This window comes from Crinia signifera, chromosome 19, assembly GCF_055691185.1.
Source record: "Crinia signifera chromosome 19, ASM5569118v1, whole genome shotgun sequence".
Classification (NCBI taxonomy): Eukaryota; Metazoa; Chordata; class Amphibia; order Anura; family Myobatrachidae; genus Crinia; species Crinia signifera.
The window spans coordinates 102,629,195-102,649,847 of record NC_139226.1 but is presented as its reverse complement, the minus strand read 5'-3'; the positions used below and the strand labels follow the sequence as shown (position 1 = coordinate 102,649,847).

General features: G+C 48.3%; 1 protein-coding gene across 1 annotated transcript in view; it reads left to right on the top strand.

Moving 5' to 3' along the window:
- TECTA (tectorin alpha) overlaps positions 1-20,653 on the top strand; it is a 124,706-nt gene that overhangs the window by 10,810 nt on the left and 93,243 nt on the right. Inside the window, exons 5-7 of the mRNA XM_083163049.1 lie at positions 529-694; positions 1,720-2,132; positions 6,888-7,458. Coding sequence (XP_083019175.1) covers positions 529-694; positions 1,720-2,132; positions 6,888-7,458 — 1,150 coding nt within the window. The remainder of the gene's footprint in view (positions 1-528; positions 695-1,719; positions 2,133-6,887; positions 7,459-20,653) is intronic.

Here is a 20,653-nt window from a genome sequence, read left to right as displayed (position 1 = left end):
CATTTGGATATAAGTCATTTTAAAAGATTCCTCTCGGGTGTAGCAGTACACAGCCACGCTTCTAGGTGCCACGTTCACAATCTCTTGTCACAATCTCTCCATATATGGAACTAGACACGCCTTTTGGTTGGAGCATGACACGCCCCCTCAGTGGGGTGCTGTGCAAAATTCTACTACCAACTATAATCTCCCTGAAACTAGTTTTCAAAAGTAGGCAAGTATGATACTAACAGTGATCGTGTAAGCCATGTTTGCATTAAGCCAATAGGTACAACCAATCAGCAGTTCGCTTTTATCCATCTATTGTAAGATGGACAGTGAATAAAAAAAATTTGATTGGTTGCCATGCTTTATTGAAAATTGTGTCCCTACATGCAAAGCTAGTATATAAGTCATGCAGAAATATGTAACAAAACGTATCTTTCTGCATGTCTAATAGCACTGTCAATCTTATATGCATTAACTAACCCAAATACATAAACAAGCATAACTGAGCTTTAATTCACTGTCTTTTCTCTTTATTTTCAGGCTGGATTTATTGGTGGAAATCTTACGACTTTCTTCAGCGTCCCTGGATCACGTTCTCCCGACATTGTCAATATCGAAGAAACCACTAACGTGAATATGCCAGGACGCTGGTTATTCAAGATAGATGGGAAGGATATTGATCCAGCGAACGGCTGCAGTCTTAAAGGTATACTGTTATAGGTATGGGTATACCAACCGATCAGATTCTTATAGTGGGTACACATGGTGTGATTTTGCTTATGATTCAATCAGGATCGAATCGGGATCTAATGGTATGCAAAATGCATTCGATTTGACTATATAGTTCAGATCTGTACTATATAGTCTTGGCTGCCAAGACTATTTTTCTATTTGATTTACACTACACGGGAGTGCGCATTGGGATCGAATCTGCATCGAATGTAGAAAAACCATTCAATGCCCATTTTGAAAAAAATAGTGCATATCTCACCATGTGTACCCTCTATTACTCTATTTAGATACAGCCTGTAAAATGACAGAAGCTGATTGGTTGATATATTAACTCTCCAAGTTTGATACATCTCCCTGTGGTTACTGTTATCATATTTTGTTTTAAAAAAAAACAATGATGTAAATAATAATGTCCTTTTGTGAGACAAGGTCTAATAAAAACTTTACGTATGTTAATTTTATACAAGTGCTGCAAATTCCCTGGTTTCAAGTGGTTTATCCTGATCAGATGCTGATGTTGTTCCCTGTTGCGCATCATTTTTGGGTCAATGGGTCAACACAGTAAATTGGGGCCATTTTTGGGGTACAATGACCACATTTCTTATCCAAATGATTACTTTATGGGACGTTCTATTGCTGATCTCATCAGCTGTTATCATTATTATCACTAAATATTTTCTCAGGATCCTATTTAGCTGAAAGCATTTACTAAGCCGTAAGGCAGGATGATCAGCGGCTGGGTACCAAGGGCCACAAATGTACAGAACACTAAAATGATTTTATTGCCATTATAGTCGTCGTAGTGATTAATGTCAACATTTCAGGAATAGTGAAATGTGAAATGATCTGTGTTTAATACAGCTAAATAGCACCAGCCGTTTTTAATTATTACTCTTCCTTGTAGGTTGACTAGATTTGAAGTGCGTGACTGTAGAACCTTCTGTATTGAAATATTTTTTATTAAAAAAGTTCCAATTATTATTATTTTTCTTTATTCAGGTCACTTTTTGCGTCAAGGGCAGCTGTTTTGGGAAAATGGCAACTGCTCCTCTAGGTGCCGTTGCCTTGATTTCAATAATGAAATATCATGCCAAGAGGCAGTATGTGGCCCATATGAAGTATGCGAACCAAAGGAAAAATACTTCCAGTGCCAGCCAGTTGAAAGTAGCACTTGTGTGGTCTTTGGAGACCCACATTACCACACATTTGATGGACTTCTCTTCCACTTTCAAGGTTCTTGCTCTTATCTGCTAGCAAGGAATTGTATTCCGGGAAGTTCTCTTCCATTTTTTAGCATAGAAGCCAAGAATGAGAACCGAGGAGGGTCATCAGTGTCATGGCTAAGGGACATCTCTGTTGAGGTCTATTCCCATAATATTGTCATTCCCAAGGGAAACTCTGGAAAAGTAAAGGTAAGTCATAACCATTAATGTCTGTGTGCTGGAGCTAATTTCTATGGCCAAGATGGCAACCGTATCTGGAACTAGGAGAGTGGTAGATGTGTGGCTACATGACTATGATGGCAGATGACCTTCATGTATACCGTGTGCCAAGGATGTGGCCAAATTAGGCATGGTCAAGTACCTGCACCCAGAGAAGCCAGGTTTCAGGTACATTGTTTATGCCACCTCCCCCAAACTTCGCTGTTGGGAGAACAGTTCAAATTATTTTTTAAATAAATAAAAGAAAGGCATTATCTGTCATACAGGTTGAGTATCCCTTATCCGAAGTGCTCAAGACCACAAACATTTTGGATAAGGGATTTTTTTTGGGGTTTTTGGAAATTTTTTTCCATACTTACCTGGTCCCCTGGTGGTGCCCCGATGGTCCCCCAACGTCCATGGTGTCCCTCGGCATCCATGGTGGCCTTCAGGATCCTCTTCAGTGGCATCTCCGGTCCCAGGGTTGCATTGCGTGACCACGCACTTGCGCAATGCACCCCAGGGACCGTAGAGGCTGCTGAAGAGGATCCTGGAGGCGGTCGTGGACATCGGGGGATGAGTTAAGTGTGGAAAAAGGGGTGGGGGGAAAACAAAAAAAAAATACTGAAAAACCACGGTTTTCGGAATATTTTGGTTTTAGGAATACACGGATAAGGGAGACCTGACCTGTATTTCAATAATTTTTATTATTATTAGTAATAACAATAATAAGAATAATTTTACTTTCTGAGCCAATTCTCTACTATGGCAAGATGAAGATTTTTTTCATTTTTGCTACAGGATGTAAAGGCAAGAACCGATTTTGTTATGCCAATAATAAAATCTGGTGCTCTACATTGCCAAATAATCAGCACTTTTGATAAATAAGGACCTGTTCCATTTGACCTCCCCAGTGAGGTCCCCACACACACTCCAAATTATACAATCAAATATATAATTAACCTGTAAAAAAATTTGATCCTTTAGAAAAAAAACAATTTCCATTTAGTTAAACCAAATCCCCTATATCAGTGGTTCCCAAACTGTGTGCCTAGGGTTGGTGGACCAAGATCAATTCTTATTATTTATGGTCAATGTACCAGGCAAAACCAGTTGCGGCTGCCAATCATAATATATGTGGACAAACAGAAGCAATCCTGTCCCTTTACCAGATAACTGTGACATATCAATACAATGCATTTAATTTAATATTTTTTTTTCTGAATTTCTCGATTAGAAGCATTTGGCCTAGGGGTGCCATGAAAATATTTTGATGCTACAGTATAGGTTGCCGTGATTCAGAAAAGTTTGGGAACCACTGCCCTATATACTTGCAATAATCTGCATAGGAAAGAAACAAAAAAGATCTGATTTAACAATAAACCTGTTAAAATTGATAAATTCATTTGACAATGAATGATTTATTTAAAAAAACGATGAGGCTTTATTCGCAATTTTTCTCTTTGAGTAGAATAGAATTATAGGGCATAATACCTTGAGATAATATATTTCTAATACTAAAATGCAAATATTTTAGTTGAGACGTCAGGTCAATAGGAGGAGATGGCGTTTCCCAAGGCTTTGTACTCTAATATACTCATTAAGTCCGATAAAGGGGTTTTGATACACATCCTTGTCAGTTTACTTCAACAACTGGAATAATTTGGCTCTCTTAGGATCCTGTTAGCATCTATGGAACGAGTCCAGCTATTTCTTCCAAACGTATTTTATTACATTCTGTAACTTAAGGGTTCATTAAGGGTAACAAGAACAGAAGAGAAACAGAAAAGTGGGTTGAATTCTAACCAAATGATTATACAAAAAGAGACAAAGAGGGCTTTTAAAAAAATGTTTAAAGCTCTAAGACATTTAACACCCTAAGTCAATTATCTAAGAGATACGATAGAGAGCGGTAAAGAATTTGGAGACGTCCGTGTCTATAATACAGTCTGTTCTGCCTAGAGAATCATGCCAAAATCTAGGCAGACAAATTAGGCTGCAGTAAATAATCTGATATATGTACAGTAAGCTCTCCTTGTCAGGTTCTCAATATTTTCCTTAATTTGTAAAAAAAAAATCAGACGATGGAATGTATCCGATAAGCAATACGATTTAGAATGTACTCAACTTCCAAAAAAAAAAAGTTTATTGTTTCTCCCCACAATACATTTTAACCTGTATAACTTTTATTTTATGGTATGTTTCAGTAATTAAACAATACTTTTCTATTCAAATGAATATTTACTTAGCAGAATGTATGTTAAATGCTCAGTGGCACTAACTTTGGGAGAGATTTAGCTAAAGTTAGGAAGTGATAAAGTGGGAAGAGATAAACTACGCCAACCACTGAATGATTTTGTTCCTTATTTCACTTCATCACTTTTTTGGGTACTTGTTTCCTAGCACGGCCACAACGATCATGATCGTGGGCATCGGGTGTAAAAATCGGGGGCATCGCGGCCATCGCATGCACTAAAAAATCGGGTGCGATGGTACCGACGCGATGCCCGCGATTTCCCCATAGGGAACAATGTTAAATGCCTCAATTTACCCGCGATGACCCCGATTTCCCATAGGAAACAATGTTAAATGGCTCAATTTACCCAAATCATCATAGGGAACAATGGTAAATGGGCCAGAAACACCCAAAAACACCCCTGAACATTGAAATGTCCCCCCAAAAGTACTTTACGCCACCCCACGATCAACGCAAACCCGAAGCGTGGCGAGCGCAGCGAGCCCGCGAGGGGCGGCGGTACGCTTCCTCCGACCTTTTCATACCCCCACTATCCATGTCGGTGTGGAGTTGAGAATAGAATAGTGTGGCGAGCACAGCGAGCCACCGAGCCCAAAGCGTGGCGAGCGCACGCAGATACCTGTGAAGCCCGCGAAGGGACGTGTTTACCTGTGAAGGTATCCGCGGCCCCTCGCGGGACTCGCTGCGCTCGCCACGCTTCGGGCTCGGTGGCTCGCTATTCTCAACTCCACGCCGACGTGGATAGTGGGGGTATGAAAAGGTCGGAGGACGCGTACCGCCGCCCCTCGCGGGCTCGCTGCGCTCGCCACGCTTTGGGTTCACGTTGATCGTGGGGTGGCGTAAACTACTTTTGGGGGGACATTTCACTGTTGAGGGGTGTTTTGGGGGCTTTCTGGCCCATTTACCATTGTTCCCTATGATCATTTGGGTAAATTAAGCCATTTAACATTGTTTCCTATGGGAAATCGGGGGCATCGCGGGTAAATTGATGCATTTAACATTGTTCCCTATGGGGAAATCGGGTGCATCGCGTCTGGACCATTTAAGCCTTTTTAAGCCGCATACGACGCGACCGACGCGATTTTGACTTTTTTCAATGCATTTCAATGGGAAAATCAGGGGCCCGCGATTGTGGCCGTGCTAGGAAACAAGTACCCTTTTTTGTAGCTTGATACATCTGGCCTAAAGTCTGGTTGAACAAACTCACCATTGGTAACCTTTATGCGTACACTTTAAACAAACCTTTAACCATAAACTTAACACTAAAAACAACGAGACAGACACAAGTGCTGGCGTTTCAAATAGAATGTCAAATTTATAAATTGACAGCTATATCTGACTATAATTGGTGGCGGCACTAAAGAACGGTCATTGAAAAGAGGGGGAAAAGATCACACACACCATTCAGACATCGTTGGAGTTCAACTCTCCCATCGCAACACACCCGTGCGGATGGTGCAGCCCATCCCCTGTCCAGGGGCAATGGGCTAATGACATATCGATGTCGGGAGAGCACACCCCACCATCTACATTTCCATATAAACAAGGACCAGTCTTTATCGCCGCCAAGAATAGAAAAATAGGGACGGGAGGGTGGGGAAATTTGTTCCAAAGAGGAAGATCTCCTAACTTCCTGCCTACTACTAACACATAGAACCCCTCCCTGATCCCTAATTGGCTATTCCTAGCCTTGTCAGAACACCCTAGCAACTTGCTACTCAAAGTGCCAGCATCTAAGATCCCAATATTCAAACCAATATCATTAATTAGATACCTAATGTTAGTACCAATAATCACTTTTTTCAATAACGGCATATAACAATATCACCTAAAGCTGACATACGTTTCGCTGTTTATGGCTTTAAAAGACCATGTAGATTGGGAGATTGGGGGGGGGGGGGGGGTTTGTGGTCTTCTAAGTGAAATTAGAGTGCTTGCACTTTGCAGAGATCCATCTGAATTTGAACCAATCTCTTGCTCCTAATATAGTGCTGGTGTTATTACCTACTTTCACAGGCCTTTTGATAGGGGGCATAGATACAAGATACTCTGAATATAAACATTAATCTCTGATGCAGTCATATTTAAATAAATGACATAGTTGGAAATACAAATGAACAAATCTAGACTGCTTACTTCACGGAGTTCATTAGCATTTACATTAGTACAGCATGAATGACCTACACCTACTTAGTGCTGCTGAGATTGGGGGGGGGGGGTGTTTACTAATTACACATGCTCGGTTCTGATGAAGACAGTGGGACCCAGTACTATTTTAATCTAAGAGTATATGGTCGAGCCCCCACTGTTAGGCCACACCCCCTGAACAGTACCTGGGCCCGGCCAGTCTATATTGCCCTGCATTTGGTACAGTATAAAGCATGTTGTATATAATTACAATATTATTTGGGAATTGCAACCTCCATAGGTAAAGACTTTATCCAACTTTAAAATGAAACTAAATCTCAGTCATATTTTTCTGATTACAGGTAAACAATTTGATATTTTCACTTCCAGTAATTCTGGAACATGGAGCCATTAAAATATACCAAAGTGGATTCTCAACAGCTGTGGAAAGTGATTTTGGCTTACTGGTGATGTATGATGGAGAACACTATGCTTCTATATCAGTGCCTGGCACATACATTAACTCCACCTGTGGGCTGTGTGGGAACTACAACAAGAACCCAGAGGATGACACCCTCCGCTCCGATGGAAGAATGGCTGTATCAGTTATAGATTTAGGAGAGAGTTGGAGAGTGTATCACCCAGACTGGAAATGCTCTGCCGGCTGTGTCGACAACTGCAGCTTGTGTGATGCAGCTATGGAATCGCTTTACTTTACCTCGGAATATTGTGGGTTTATAAATCTCACAGGAAGTCCGCTGTGGGAGTGCGGCGCTGTGGTGGATCCCACTGCCTTTGTCCACAGCTGTGTTTATGACCTTTGCGGGACCAAGGACAATGGCACAAGCTTGTGCCAGGCTATCCAAGCTTATGCGCTCGTATGCCAAGCTTTGGGGATTACAGTGGGTGATTGGAGAACTCAGACTGGTTGTGGTAAGTACACATGTGGTATCAGTCTAGATCAGGGTTGCCGACCCTCCCGGAATTTCCGGGAGTCTCCTGAAAATCAGGTCCCCCTCCCGGCCCCCCGGAAGGGTGGGCAACCCTCCCGGATTCAGGGGGGACCCCCGCTGACCCCCGGATCGCGGCATTAAAATGCCACAATCCTCGGGTCTCAGAGGAGGGGGCGGAGCTAAAATGACACAATCGCGTAATTTTAGCCCCGCCCCTTTAACGGAGATCCCTGAATTTGCTGGGTTTCCAGCATGGGGGTGGGGCTTAGTGATGTCACGCTTAAGCCCCGCCCCCTGAGCGGCTACTGAAACTCTCCTCTCCGGGCTTCTCCCGGAGAGGAGAATAAGAAAGTCGGCAACCCTGGTCTAGATCAGGCATGTCCAAACTGTAGCCATCCAGCTTTTGTGTAACTACACATCCCAGCATGTCTTGCCATAGTTTCAGCATTCCCCAATAGCACAACTGTGGTAAGGCATGATGGTAGTTTCACAACAGCTGGAGGGCTATAGTTTGGACATGCCTGGTCTAGATGAATGCTGGAAAATGTTAACTTGATCTCCACTGTAAAGGTGTTTTCAAATATGGAGGATTCATAGCAACTCCGATATTGTTACCGATATATGCACTGCTGTTGGACAAACGATATAGCGCCAAACACTGAACAATATCCTTAACAACATTGTTCAATGATGTCACCAGGTCCCCCTGCTGAGCATGCAGTCATTTGATGATATGTCAATTTAGTTGCATATACAGACAACAAGGGGGTTCCTTAACGACCCGCTGAAGCATCATTCGTCATCATTCGTAGCATACACACTGGGCAATATTTTAAACTATATCACTCAAAAGGGCCAAAATAAGCAATCTCGTTTAAAAAACCTTAAGTCATTGCACCGCACAGGTCTGGATTAAAGGAACATGGGTTCAGGTCAGTAAATGATCAGGAGCCTATTGTGAGAAGAAAGGGAAAGAAGAAAAGGGATTTGCTCTTTTGCTGGTGCAGCTGTTGCGTGAAAGTATACAAATGGCACCGCCCGCCTACGGCAACTCAGATCCGCCATTGGACGAAACTATAAGACGCACATCAATCGAACTTCAACCTTCTGAGTAGCCCTGTGGTTCTGCCTCATGGCCAGAGCCATTTTACTGTGTACAGGATCATAGTTGTACGCTGCAACACATCCCCAAGAACTGTTGGCAACACACCTTGGCTGTCAATCATTTTTATTATTATTATTATTATTATTATAATTTTATTTATAAGGCACCACAAGTGAATAAATAACAAAAATAGAGTACAAATAAACATAAATATAAGTAGTGAGGACTCAATCAACATACTATAAGAGGCTTGAGGCCAATGATGGAGATGAGTATGCGGACGAAGATGGTCACAGAGTGTTTGAGTATAGGAGTATAGGAGAGCTGTGAGTGAAATGTGAAGAGAAGAGGGCTTTGACAACAGGAGGGAAGAGGGCCCTGCTTGGAGGAGCTTACAATCTAATAGGAAGGGGAGACAGACAGATTACAATAGGTGCAAGCAAGTGGGTGGTGGCTAGATAGCAGGATGTAAACAGGCAAGGGGTCATTTTGATAATAAATCCTCACTGCATTCAGTGGTGGATTCAGGGGGGGGGGCACCTGGGCACGTGCCCCCCCTGTCATTTCATTTTGTAGCTGAGGACCAGGGCTTTCCAACGAGCCCAGACTCGTGTCTCTAGCCCCCCGGGAACCAAAGATATCGCCTGGCAAAGCTGTAACGTTTTTTCCCCATAGGATAATATGGGACCCGGCAATTCCGACCCCCACCTAGTTCCGACGGCTGCCAGTTCGCTCCCTGGCATCACAGAAACTTGTAGTTGATCTCATTCAATTCCAAATCGCTGGGCCTTCAATATGATATGAGTCTGGTCCATATCGGTCAATCGGTTCCAGAGATATTGTATGTAAACTGATTTTTTTATTTTTGAAATGTAATTTCATGGCTGTTCATGTTCTTTGAGGGCAGATTACTCTGGAACCAAACGTTCTTCAATATGATACTTGTCTCATGTAAATGGGTCAGTTAGTTCCGAAGATATAGCCGGTTAAATGAGATAACTGGTTAAAGAGGGGGAGGGGTGGTTTTCTCTCCCCCTCACACCAGAAAATACAGGGACTAGGCTGGTGTAAAGGGGGCCAACCTGGGAATGCATTTTCTGTTGTGAAAGGGGTATTATTCTAAATAGCCGGGACCTGCAGTGCTCTGAATACAGCCAGGCTCTGCCACTGTCAGTGGCTATCACTTCTGCCTAGCGGCGGCTGTCCCCCATTTACCGCGAGCATGTATTCTCCCTTGGCAATGAGCATGTAATCCCACATGGCAACGAGCATGGAACCTCTGGCAGTGAGCATGGAACCCTTGGCAATGAGCATGTAGATAAGCAGCACTTATGTAGCATAATGTTTAATAGGCATTATGGTGTTTGGCATAATACAGAATGGACATAATTTACATGCATGTAACTTAACGTGTAATGGACATTATGGAGTAAATGTTTAATGCGCGCCTTTGATGGACAATGTCCCTGTTTATGAAGCGTATTGTGAATTTTGGCTTAATCCGTGTGGCATTATGTGAATTCTGGCTCAATGCGTGTGTTATTATGTGAATTTTGGCTCAATCCGTGTGTTATTATGTAAATTTTGACACAATCCGTGTGGCATTATGTGAATTTTGGCTCAAACCATGTGGCATTATGTGAATTTTGGCTCATTCCATTTGGCATCATGTGTTGGGGCAAGTATAATGGGGTCTAGTATTTTGTTGCATTATGTGTAGAAGTTGTATATAGTGTTGTACACTACAATCAAGGACATGCCACTTGTTGAGTGGCCACACCCCCTTTTCCGGAGCGCGCCTTCGGCGCACGCACAACTGCATCCTTCACTTTTGTTTCCATGGTAGGCCTGCGTACTTTAAATGCCAGGGCCTATTTTTAATCCCATTCCCACCCTCTCTCTGCCGCTCTCTTTGCATGTACACTGGCATTACTAACACCGCCCCTCCCCCACCTAAACCCTCTTTTATCATGGTGCCCCCCCTGTCATTTTATCCTGGATCCGCCCCTGACTGCATTTGCTGGGGCAATTGCAGTACATTCTCTGTGGCAAAATAACATTGCTCATGTGAGTTAGACATTGACATTGTAGGCCTTATTCTGGTTGACTCGCTCGAATACACATTTGGTCTGAGTGCATTTTTCTGCAGAGTGCGCATGTGCCACCATGTGCAATGGTGGCACAACGCACTCGGATGGAATTCTGCGAATAAAAATTCTCCACCGAGCACGGCCGGTCAATATGGGCGTAATGTGGAAGTATCGTTAGGCACGGTCTGAAAAGTGGGCAAAACTGGGCATAACACATGGGTGTGGACCAAACCTGCAGGGTGGTGGCCTCGATCTGCTCACCGAGCGATCAGGCCGTTACAGCCCCAAAACCTTCAGCGGAAAAGAGCAGGTTTCATACCTCGCAGCCCACCCAGTTACTCGGCACCGCATTCGCTCGGGCAATCAGCACGCACCGTAGCGAAAATAGTCCCAGCTTCACACAATACTAAAACCCAGTGCTTGGGTCAATTTAGTTTCATTAACCCATTAAGTCACTGCAGACCACACACGGAAGGCAGACATTTGGAAGGAACTTATCTGTATTCATAGCTATCCAATCTCTGAGCAGTAAGAATGAGATCCGTCTGAGCACGGTAGCGTACGTGCATTTGCACGCCACTCCCCTTTGCTTGTGCTACCAACCAAATGTGTGCGCTGACTTTATGGGCGTGCTTTGCTCTCCGAGCGAGTGAGCGAGGTGTACCACTACGAGTCAACCAGAATAAATCCCTGTGTCCATCACTGAATCAGGTGTTTGGTAAAGAATATCACGTAGAACCAATGCTGTGACTCAGTGAAAATAATCCCCTCACAGGTAATGGGCACCTGACAGAAGTAATTGCCTCTTTCACAGTTCCCTGAAACAGAACTGTTTGTCCAGGCTGATAAATGTTAAGGGGCAGATTTACTTAATAGCAGATTTTCAAAACCGTTAACAGATGTGACGTGACATTTTTTAAACAGAATTAAAACTTAGGGGTCTGTGTACTAAGCCTTGGATGGGATAAAGTACCAGCCAATTAGCTCCTAATTGGCATTTTTTAAACACAGCAGCAGATGTGTGAAGCAGTGATAAAAGTGGAGATGTGTGCCATGACAACCAATGAGCTTTGTAGTAACATTTATCAAGTGCTTTCTATAAAATTATATGTGGAAGCTGACTGGTTGATATGGCACACCTACTGCATCATAAATTTACCCCACATCCTGTAACACGTCTGTTAGGAGCTTATTGACTGGAATTTTATCTCCTTCCTTAGTACATAGACCCCAAATGCTTAACTAGCCTGACTAGTACATCTGCCCCTAGGGAGTCCTCAGCAGCCAATGCGCATGTGGGCTATCAGCCGGCGCATGTGTGACCCGGGCCATTGGAGAAAATAAGTGAATTAGTATCCCAAATATAGGGTAACTTCTTTTGGAGATGGTGTTAACCTATCAGGATCAAGCTCCAGAATGCTTTGTATGCTGGTAACTATGACAACATTGCAGTTCCCGTAGAAACCGATGGGTAATGTATGTATTTGCAGTCTGAAATTGAAGCCCCCCTAGATATGGAGGCACCTACTGCAGATCATGCTTTATTATATGGGGTGCAATGTACCCATTTTTGCATCCACCAAGCATCACATATGTATTGGGCAAAATTTGCTAAGAATACGAATATGGTTTCATATTCGTATTTTTTAATACGAATTTTATCAGTGGAGTATTTTATTTACAAATTTGTATTCCGGAGCATAATTTACAAAGGTGCCGTATTTTTGAGATTCATATTTATCGATGTCTTATGGAGTTGGTTCTGCTGTCGAACTATGAGTCCCAGCAAGCCTCCCCTGCATACTGGGAATTGGCGAACTACAAGTTCCAGCATGTGTAACAGGAGCCCCTGAAAACGGTTAGCGTACCTGGATCAGACGACGGCTGTGCACTTGGGAGTCTTCACGGCCCTTTGTTCTGCCGATGAAGACGCACCTGTGGCAGGGGATGGAACGCCCGGGAAAGGGACCACAAAAGAGCCAAACAATACAGCTGGCAGCAACTGATATTTATTAACTGGAAAACTAATGCACGGTTACGGCTCCTTTTCTCAATTAAATAGCATAACATGCACTTGCAATAATGACCGCACCAACGGCTGGATAACTATCCCTGCAAGACAGACTAGGAGTCCACGGCCACGTCAGCCCGTATCAACGGTCGGACTGCCCTGGTCATGAGCAATTCTATCTACGGTACCGTAGCCCCAACTTCTACCATAAACGACAATTAGGCATTGAATGACAATCAGTGCAAAACCACACAGCAAAACAAAGACAAAACAAATCACTTTACAACTTTTTACGATAGTGACAGAACATTATACTAATTCACTGAAGAGTGTCCACAAGGTGGCGCCACACACCCTGATTTGGGCAGATTACCCTATTGTCCAGGATACGAATGCTGTCCCAGAGTCTAAGTAAAGGCCCCACGATGGGAGTCCCTCGGGATCACTGACAGGCCTACCTTAGTGTGCACACTACTACGGGCAGCTCGGGGCAAACAACAGTCCCTTAGAAGGGTACAGGCGAATTCCCTTTCCTTCGGGTAATTCCCTGCTGGGAAGCGGCAATGGCTGCCAGAAGTCACTCCCGGGGCAGCCAAACCTGGTAGGCGAGGTTCGTGCAAGGCTGATAGGGGTAAAGGGACAGCCGGATTGAGTGCCCCCCTTGCACCTCCCGCTAGGGTGGAGATACCAATTGAAAGGGGTAGGCAGGTGCGGATAGCCTGGGCCCTGGAATCACTTGTGGCCGCTGTACTTAAGGGCCCTAGAGTGCTGGTGGGTGCATGTGGCAGGGACCCTGGGGTGATGGGGAAACGACACAGTACCTGAGGGGCCGCTGCCGGTGCCGGCTCCTGCCGGTAACGATCAGGGAGCACCGCTGGCTGGGTCCTCCTTCCTGGGCTGCTGCGATCGCTGTCCCCTTCTTCACGAGGTGGCCTGGATCTTCCTGGGCCTTGACGTCGCTCTTCGCCTCCTGGCAGCACCGGGTCTTCCCCCGCTCCGGACTGGCGCCTCTCCTCCCGGTCACCGCTGCGTCGTCACAAGCCGCCGGGTTCCGCGTCACACAGCCGCGCCGGGTCTTCCTCTCCTCACTCGTCGGCCGGACGCTGCTGAACGCCCGCTGTCCCGCTGGCTCCCGGATCGCTGCACGCTGCCTCTGCACGCCGGCTCCCGCTGCGCGCTGCTCTGCCAGACAAGGTTAGTTCCTCCTTGTCTCCCCTCACACACCGTCTCCGCTGCCCTTTTCTTTTCTTCGCGGGGCTCCTCTCTCCTCCCCCTCTTTGGCGCCACTCTCCCCACCAATCAGGAGCAAGGCAGGCTCCTTTCACGTGCACCAGAGCTGGGGCATTCACTGGGCTGTTAACCCCCTACACACCGGCCAGACTGCCAAGGGGTTACAGCCACCATTTACTGGGTCCACTGGGGCTAAGGGGCTTGGGGCCCATTGCAGTGGGGTGCCACACATCCCCCTGCTGGAACAACGCGTGTCCGCACGCGCCAGAACAGGCACGTTGATCGTGAAACAAAGTATTTTCAACGTCCATTATATCTAATTAACAGTCAATAAGAGAATACAGAGAAATACATATTTTCCATGAACAGAATCAAGTTATTCTCGGTAGCGCGAGGGCAGAACGCCTCTGGTGCGGCGTTCTGACCTCCTGACACCGATTACATCAGGTGCAATTTCAGCGTGAACAACCATTTCAGCATTTGGTACAGGATTTGGTTCTGCAACAATAGGTTCATCTACTGACAACTCTGGAGCGAGGCTCCTGACCCTGAGATTGGGAACAGCATTTCCCAAGAACATTAGCAGACTGAACGGGTCATCACGTGGTATACCACCCCAGGGATCCCACTCCCCCGCCACAGGGCTCTCCATCCCCTGCCGGTCGGAGTCCTCTTCTGGGCTGGTGCACAGTTTCAGCTGGTCATGGGGTACAGTGGTGATTCGACCGTCTTTCGCCTGGACTTGGTAGGTGTATGACTCGCCTGATGGGACTGTCACGAGGGTGTATGGCGTATCTTCCCACATTGCATCCAGCTTGCTGATCCGACGATTTTTCTTCTTCCACACCTTGTCGCCGACTTGTAGTGGTACGGGTCGAGCATCTGCATTGTAATTCCGTTCTTGACGGGCATGAACCACTTCCAGGCGTTTTGCAACAACCTGCCGGGCTGTCTCGATGCGGTGCCGGTGTTCTTGCACCCATTCAATGGATGGGAGACTGGGCTCGTCCAGTTCAGGGGCCAGTTCCATATCTTGAGGCAGCTTGCCCTGCCGCCCGAACATCAGAAAGAAGGGCGTGAACCCAGTTGAACAGTGCTCGGTGTTGTTGTATAAATAGGCCAAGCCTGGAAGAAGGCGGGGCCACTGGGCCCGGTTCTCGGCAGAGAGGCTTCGCAGCATTCCAATCACGGTCTGATTGGCCCTCTCGCAGAGGCCGTTCCCCTGGGGATGATAGGCCGTGGTCCTCAGCTTCCGACATCCGTACAGGTGACACAATTCGTGGAAGAGCTGGGACTCGAACGCTGGGCCCTGGTCTGTCAAGATTCGGTCGGGGTATCCGTACTGGAGGACGAAATGTTTCATAAACAGCTCAGCTGTGGTCCTAGCAGTCAGGTCACGAGCTGGGACCACTACCAGGAAATGGCTGTAATGGTCCACAATTGTGAGGGCGTACTGGAAACCGCTGGGGGTGGGTTCCAACTTGACGTGATCTAGTACTACAAGTTCACAGGGTCGGCTGCTTGGAATCGGGTGCAATGGATCCCTCTGGGACAATTCGACTGGGCGCTTCAAATTGCAGTTCACACAGTCCCGACACCACCTCTCAATGTCAGCACGCATCCCGACCCAGAAGTATCGCTTCCGCAAGGTGGCCTCTGTCTTCTGGGTGCCAAAGTGGCCAGACTGGTTATGGTAGGCGGTGAGGAGGAAATTGGCTTGCTCTCTTGGTACTACGATTTGGTGGACGGGTTGATGGGTCCCAGGATCCAAGCTGGTGCGCACGACAAGGCCCTGTTGGAGAGTTAAGCGGTCCCGGTGTCGCAGAAGTTTGACCAGTTCAGGGTCGGCCTTGTCCCTCTGTGCTTTGGTGAGTTGCTTCTGCTGGTGAAGGAGATCTCTCAGGCCTTTGATCACCAAACTCTTCGCTTGTACCTGCCTCCAATCAAATCCCAATTGGTCGTTTGGCTGCGGCTCGGGGGAAGCTTCCATGTTGGCCACTACAGGGTCGGAGGTGGCAACAATTCGGTGGTCTTTTGGCTTCCCGAACACCGGGGTCTCGACATCTTCAGACTGATCGTATCTCTCTTCTTCGAGGTCTTCGGTGGGTAGGCGGGACAGGGCGTCTGCGTTGCCGTTGGATTTTCCACTCCGGTAAACCACAGTGTAACGGAAGTTGGCTAACCGTGCCATCCACCTCTGCTCCAGTGCTCCCAGGCGAGCCGTTGACAGGTGGGCCAGCGGGTTGTTGTCGGTGACTATCTCGAAGGGAGTGGCAACCAGATAGTTCTTGAATTTCTCCGTCACTGCCCAGATCAAGGCGAGTAGCTCGAGCTTGAAGGTGGAATAGTTCTCGCTGTTCCGCTCGGTCTTCCGAAGGCCTCTGCTGGCATAGGCAATCACCCGCTCCCTACCATCCTGGACTTGAGACAGCACAGCTCCCAGGCCTCGGTGGCTGGCGTCGGTGTAGACCCGGAAAGGCTTCTCATAGTCCGGATAGGCCAGGAGGGGCGCCTCGAGCAGAGCCCGCTTAAGCTGGTCAAAGGCGGCCTGATGTTCACTCGCCCAAGAAACTGTAGACGTACTCCGTCTCTCTTGGCCCGACTTGCCACGAAGGAGTTCATGAAGAGGTGCAGCCACCTTGGCAAAGTGTTCCACGAAGCGCCGGTAGTATCCGACGAATCCCAAGAAGCTCCGCACGTCCTTGACTGTCCGGGGCGCTGGCCAGTCTCGCACCACACGAATCTTCTCGGGATCCGGCTTCACCCCTTCAGCACTGACAATGTGCCCGAGATACTGCACCTGGGGCTTCAGGAGGTGACACTTGGACGGCTTGAGCTTCAGGCCACATCGGGTCAGCTGCACGAAAACTTCTTCAAGATGTTTCAGATGATCCTCATATGTTTTGGAAAAGATGATGACATCATCCAGATAGAGGAGGACCATCTCGAAGTTCCGGTGTCCCAGGCAGTGTTCCATGACCCTTTGGAATGTAGCGGGGGCGTTACAGAGCCCGAACGGCATCCGGTCAAATTCAAAGAGGCCCATGGGGGTGGTGAACGCCGTCTTCTCCCGATCTTCGGGGGCCATCGGGATTTGCCAGTAGCCGCTGGTCAGATCCAGAGTTGAGAAGTAGACAGCAGTCTTCAGGGCCGTCAGCGACTCCTCAATTCTGGGCAGGGGGTATGCGTCCTTGTGGGTGACTGCGTTCAGCTTCCTGTAGTCGACACAGAAGCGAAGACTGCCGTCCTTCTTTTTGACTATGACCAGCGGGGCGGCCCACGGGCTGTGGCTCTCCCGGATCACGCCGGCCTCTTGCATTTCACTGAGCATGGTTCTTACTGGCTGGTACATGGCCGGTGGGAGTGGCCGGTGTCTCTCCTTGATGGGTGGGCTGGATCCGGTGGGAATGTGGTGTTGCACCCCTTCTGCTCGGCCGAAGTCGGCTGGGTGTTGGCTGAACGCGCTGGCATTCCGACAGACGACTTGAAGGACGCCTTCGCGCTGATCGGCTGGGGTGTTGGAATCACCGACCTGTATTTCCTTCCACCACGCGGTCTCGGTTGTGATCAGGCTGGACTGACTCACCACGGCTTCTGGTTGGACTTTCGGCAGGGATTCCCCAAGAATATCTTCAAAATCCACCAGGACCACGTTCGCCACCGGGCAGTGTCGGAACAGCCGCACTGGGTAGCTGTGCGGGTTCAGCACACGGATAGGGACCCTCCCACACTGCCGACCCTAGCGTCCTGGCCACAGCAAACGGCTGTCGTCCCTCGAAGTCACATGGCTCGATGACGGCGTCATAGTCCAGCCCGCCTGGTCCGATCCTGGCCTTACACCAGATCACGTGTTCGGCATTGGGCCGCAGAGTGACAGGTTGGCGGTCGGTGACCCTCGCCTTGCCCACTTCTCCACGCGAGTTGGTAAAGCGCTTATGCCCTTTGATCAGGCGCACCGTCTGCTGCATGGCCTTTCGCTCCTTCGGGGCGGCCGCCCGCATCTCGAGCCTGAGAGCCTCCACCAACTCGTCTGGGCAATTCTTCAGGACGTTCATCCCCAAGATGATCGGGGGTAGGTGTTCGTTGCAGGTGGACGTGACCAAACAGCCCTGGCTTTCCAGTCGTGCCTCTCCGATGATCAGATCTGCTTCCCAGTAACCGCTGAACTCGATTGGCTGTCCGTTACTGGCCAGTAGACTAAGCCACGGGGTCGGGGGTGACACTATCTCCTCCTCCTCCCAGTGTCGTCGAAACGCATCCAGCTGTATAGTTGTCACCTGGGACCCGGTGTCCAAGAGAGCTGCCATTTCCACTCCATTCACTTTGATCTTTAAGTGGGGACACTTGCCAACGAACTGCGGCCACCATTCTTGGGTTGACGGACCTACTGGCGAGGTTCCTCCCGAGGGTTGGTCCCTTGCCTCGGGGTTGCGTCGTTTAAAGGCTGGTTATTGCACTCGCGTTCGACGTGCCCGCTGGTTTTGCATCGGCGGCAGATAGGTCTTCCTTGGGCGTCGAACTGGTCCGTAGAGCGCCGGCCCGACCTTCGCGGGATGTCCCATTGTCGCCTGCCTCTACCACCTGAGTCACGCTGCCATCCTCCTTGACGGTCTTCATTCCGTTCCCTTCGCATGTCCCGTAGCTCTTTCATCATTTCTGTGACGGCCGTGGTAAGGGTTTCTATTTGATTCGGGGTCGCCTGGGCTTGTTGGGTTACTGTGGGCTTGGTCTTTTTGGTTTCGAGTCTCGGGAAGAATTGGACCTGCTCCATTTCGTCGTCTTCCACTCCCGCTGACGCAGCTCCACCTTCTTCATCAACGTTTTGATTTAACCCCAGGATGGTCAGGGTGGTTTCTTTAAACTCTGGGAATGTGCAGTCGGGTTTCTGTCGCCTCCACATTCGCAGCTGTGACCTAATCGCCTCTCCTCGGGCCCCTTCGATAAAGATGTCGATCAGCGTCTCATCCACTTGAGCGACGTCTTGTGGGGTTCGTGCTTGGATGGCTCGCATCGCTTCCTGTATTCCCAGGGCAAAGTCCCGCAAGGTCTCTTGGGGCTGTTGTTTCCGGGCGTACAGTCGCCGTTTCAATTCTGCTGTGGATTGCGCGTTGAAGATGTCGGCTAGCTTCTTTAGTATACCGTCAGCCGACTTCCGTTCTTCCGCTGACCATGACCTAACTTCTCGCCGCGCCGCCCCTTTTAGTTGTCCAATGACCATTCCCGCCTTTTGTTCTTCGCTGGGGTTGTACATCAGGAATGTATTCATTAGCCCCTCCTTGAACTCTTTGAAGGAGCTGGTTCCAGGCGTGCGGGAGTCTCCTGAATATGTTGGCATCCACGGTGCCCCAAAGAAGTAGGGCATGGTGATTTGAGCCGCTGGAGCCATCGGTGTGTCTGGCAGCCTTCTCCTGCCTTGTACTTGTTCTGCCGGCTGTTGCTGATTGGGTTGTTGCTGGTCGAGCTGTTGTTGGTCGGCCTGCTGTTGGTCTCCTGCGTCCGCTGCGTTCTGTGGCTGCAACATCTTCGCCGTTCACAGGGGTCTTTGACAATCCTGTTCGTAGACGCCAAGTTGTAACAGGAGCCCCTGAAAACGGTTAGCGTACCTGGATCAGACGACGGCTGTGCACTTGGGAGTCTTCACGGCCCTTTGTTCTGCCGATGAAGACGCACCTGTGGCAGGGGATGGAACACCCGGGAAAGGGACCACAAAAGAGCCAAACAATACAGCTGGCAGCAACTGATATTTATTAACTGGAAAACTAATGCACGGTTACGGCTCCTTTTCTCAATTAAATAGCATAACATGCACTTGCAATAATGACCGCACCAACGGCTGGATAACTATCCCTGCAAGACAGACTAGGAGTCCACGGCCACGTCAGCCCGTATCAACGGTCGGACTGCCCTGGTCATGAGCAATTCTATCTACGGTACCGTAGCCCCAACTTCTACCATAAACGACAATTAGGCATTGAATGACAATCAGTGCAAAACCACACAGCAAAACAAAGACAAAACAAATCACTTTACAACTTTTTACGATAGTGACAGAACATTATACTAATTCACTGAAGAGTGTCCACAAGGTGGCGCCACACACCCTGATTTGGGCAGATTACCCTATTGTCCAGGATACGAATGCTGTCCCAGAGTCTAAGTAAAGGCCCCACGATGGGAGTCCCTCGGGATCACTGACAGGCCTACCTTAGTGTGCACACTACTACGGGCAGCTCGGGGCAAACAACAGTCCCTTAGAAGGGTACAGGCGAATTCCCTTTCCTTCGGGTAATTCCCTGCTGGGAAGCGGCAATGGCTGCCAGAAGTCACTCCCGGGGCAGCCAAACCTGGTAGGCGAGGTTCGTGCAAGGCTGATAGGGGTAAAGGGACAGCCGGATTGAGTGCCCCCCTTGCACCTCCCGCTAGGGTGGAGATACCAATTGAAAGGGGTAGGCAGGTGCGGATAGCCTGGGCCCTGGAATCACTTGTGGCCGCTGTACTTAAGGGCCCTAGAGTGCTGGTGGGTGCATGTGGCAGGGACCCTGGGGTGATGGGGAAACGACACAGTACCTGAGGGGCCGCTGCCGGTGCCGGCTCCTGCCGGTAACGATCAGGGAGCACCGCTGGCTGGGTCCTCCTTCCTGGGCTGCTGCGATCGCTGTCCCCTTCTTCACGAGGTGGCCTGGATCTTCCTGGGCCTTGACGTCGCTCTTCGCCTCCTGGCAGCACCGGGTCTTCCCCC